General features: G+C 31.4%; 1 protein-coding gene across 1 annotated transcript; it reads left to right on the top strand.

Moving 5' to 3' along the window:
- The first annotated feature begins 587 nt into the window (after positions 1–587).
- LOC120067525 (agamous-like MADS-box protein AGL62) lies at positions 588–1,253 on the top strand. Its single transcript, XM_039019076.1, has one exon. It carries the CDS (start codon positions 588–590, stop codon positions 1,251–1,253), a length of 666 nt encoding a protein of 221 aa, XP_038875004.1.
- The last annotated feature ends 1,232 nt before the right edge of the window (positions 1,254–2,485 follow it).

Raw genomic sequence — 2,485 nt, 5'->3', positions numbered from 1 at the left:
ATTAATTGTAAAACTCATAAGCGGTACACGAGTTCGCTTCATCGGTCAACCAGACGGCTGACGTGGTCAGCTAACTGGATTAAATGGACTCGTGTACCCAGTACATGAGTCTACCACATGGAAATCGTGTATCGGGTACATGATTTCATTACCCTAAATTTATCAATACTTTTCCAAAACACCTATTTTTGTCATTATTTATTAAAAAAACATTATTTAAAAAAAAAATCCATATTTTCCTTGAGTTTGCCGTTGCCTCGGACGAAAGTGGAAGAAGGTTGGAAAAACTTGGGTAACTGGTGTATTCAAGAAACTTTGTGACGGGCAAATAGTAAGCCGCCACATCATGATGCAAAAATGGTTTTTGAAATTGTTGTAATTCGTAATGGTTTTGTTTATGGAAATTATTCAATGAGGGTAATAAAATATTATTCCATATGTTATTTTTTTTAAGTACAAAATATTATTCCATGTACACGAATCCAATCAAATTATTGCAATCCTTTGATTTAGGAAATTACCAAAATTAAAAAATAAAAAACTTTAACTTGCTTTATAAGCAACCACAATCTTCCTCTTCACTTTTAATGGAGAAATTACAGAGCATTCCGATGAAGAAAACTCTTGGCCGTCAAAAGATCGAAATAAAAAAGTTAGAGAAAAAAAGTACTAAACAAGTAACGTTTTCAAAGCGTCGTGCTGGACTTTTCAAGAAAGCTGGTGAGCTCTCTATTCTTTGCGGAGTAGAGGTAGCCATTATTGTCTTCTCTCCCAACGATAAGGTTTTTTGTTTCGGTCATCCCGATGTGGAAGGGCTTTTGGATCGATATCTGAACAAAAATTTATCGCCGCCGAAGCCAGCAGAGAGTTACATTCCTGTAGAAGAGTTTAATCGTGATTTCGCCGATGTCGCTTTGGAGTTTGAGACAGAGAAGAAGCGAGCAACGGATTTGATTCGGGCGGCAGAGGATTCAAGGAAGAACGGCAGATTTTGGTGGCAGGAACCAGTGGAAGGGATGAGATTGGATGAGTTGAAGGTGTTCCGATCGGCATTGATGGATTTGAGAGCCAGAGTGGCAGAGAGAGTTGAGAAATTGACAGCGGCAAGAATTGGAGGGCTTCTTTTGCCTGCTCTTCCACCGCCGCCACAGTCGATGACATCGTCGTCGTTTCACCTTGCTGGAAATCAACAACCATTGCCACCTCCGACGGTGTTTGAACTCGCCGGAAACCACTCTACGCAACGGGGTTAGGGTTTTTCTAGAATTCTTTGAGTTACCCTGGTTGATTTATTTTTCTAATAAGTGTTTATAAAGTTGCTGTTGAATTCTTTCATCGAAGTTCATTGAAGCTAAGCTTAATGTCAATGGAGAACTCTTTTAAAGCATGCCATTTCGAGAAGACTTATGAATCTTTCTTCACCTTAAATTTGATATGTTTTTGTGTGTTTTTTTTAATATGAATTTGTTACTGTTTATTTTTATTTACTTTTTTGTGTATATAAGAACTAAGAAATATCTTATCTTCTCCAATAAATAAATAAATATAGTTTCTTGATATGGTTTTGTATGGTTTTTGGTTAACTTCTGCTGCATGGCCGTGTGACAATTTATTTATTTATTTATTTTTTGTGAGAAAGGGAAAGCATGGAATGACTTATAAAAGTGTTAGAATAACATTGTACAAGAAACAAGTTCTGAATTTTTTTTTTTCTTTTTTAGAAAAAAGAGTTAGGAAGAAATAATTTGTATGTTTAGTCATTTAGTTTTTAAAATATGTATTTTTAGCATAAAAGTGTCACCTAGTTTTCAAATAAATTTTTAAGAATATACTTAAAAGACATGTAAAGTATTCTTTCTATATACATAAAAAAAAAAGAAAAATAAAAGAAGAAGTTCATAATTTTTTTTTTCAAATAATTATACGACACTATTTAAAGTTAAAAAAGATTACACCTTAAGATAAATTATTTAAAATAAAAAAGATCACATCATGGGCCTTAAGACCTATTCTTACTAATTTGGAAATTAAAAAGATAATTTTCCTTTAAATAAATCATAGAAATTTTATTTAGTATGTTCAGTTATACATTGGGTGTTGGTGTTGATTTTTTTTTTTTTTTTTTTGAAGACAGCTGTTAAGTTATTAATACATAATAAAAATAATTAATACATATTTGTACATTGTAAAATCTAAAATGAGTGTGTGTTTTTAATTTATGAATATGATTGTTGATTTTTTTTAGCACACTTAATAGTTAATTTAATAATATACACAAAATAAAGTGTTTCCATCTAGAGTATGACATATATAAAAAATCCTATTACATGGGTCAAAGATTCTTAAAAAAAAAAAAAAAAAAAAATACATGGTCAAAGATTAGGAGAATAATCCTTCAACAGTAGCAATAAGCTTAGCTTATGATATTGTGAAAAAATAAAAAAATAAAAAAATAAAAAAAATAAAAGTGAAGCTCGTGATTAAT

Source organism: Benincasa hispida, chromosome 12 (genome assembly GCF_009727055.1).
Source record: "Benincasa hispida cultivar B227 chromosome 12, ASM972705v1, whole genome shotgun sequence".
NCBI classification, from domain to species: Eukaryota; Viridiplantae; Streptophyta; class Magnoliopsida; order Cucurbitales; family Cucurbitaceae; genus Benincasa; species Benincasa hispida.
The sequence above is the reverse complement of the archived record's forward strand: the minus strand, read 5'-3'. Positions and strand labels throughout refer to the sequence as shown.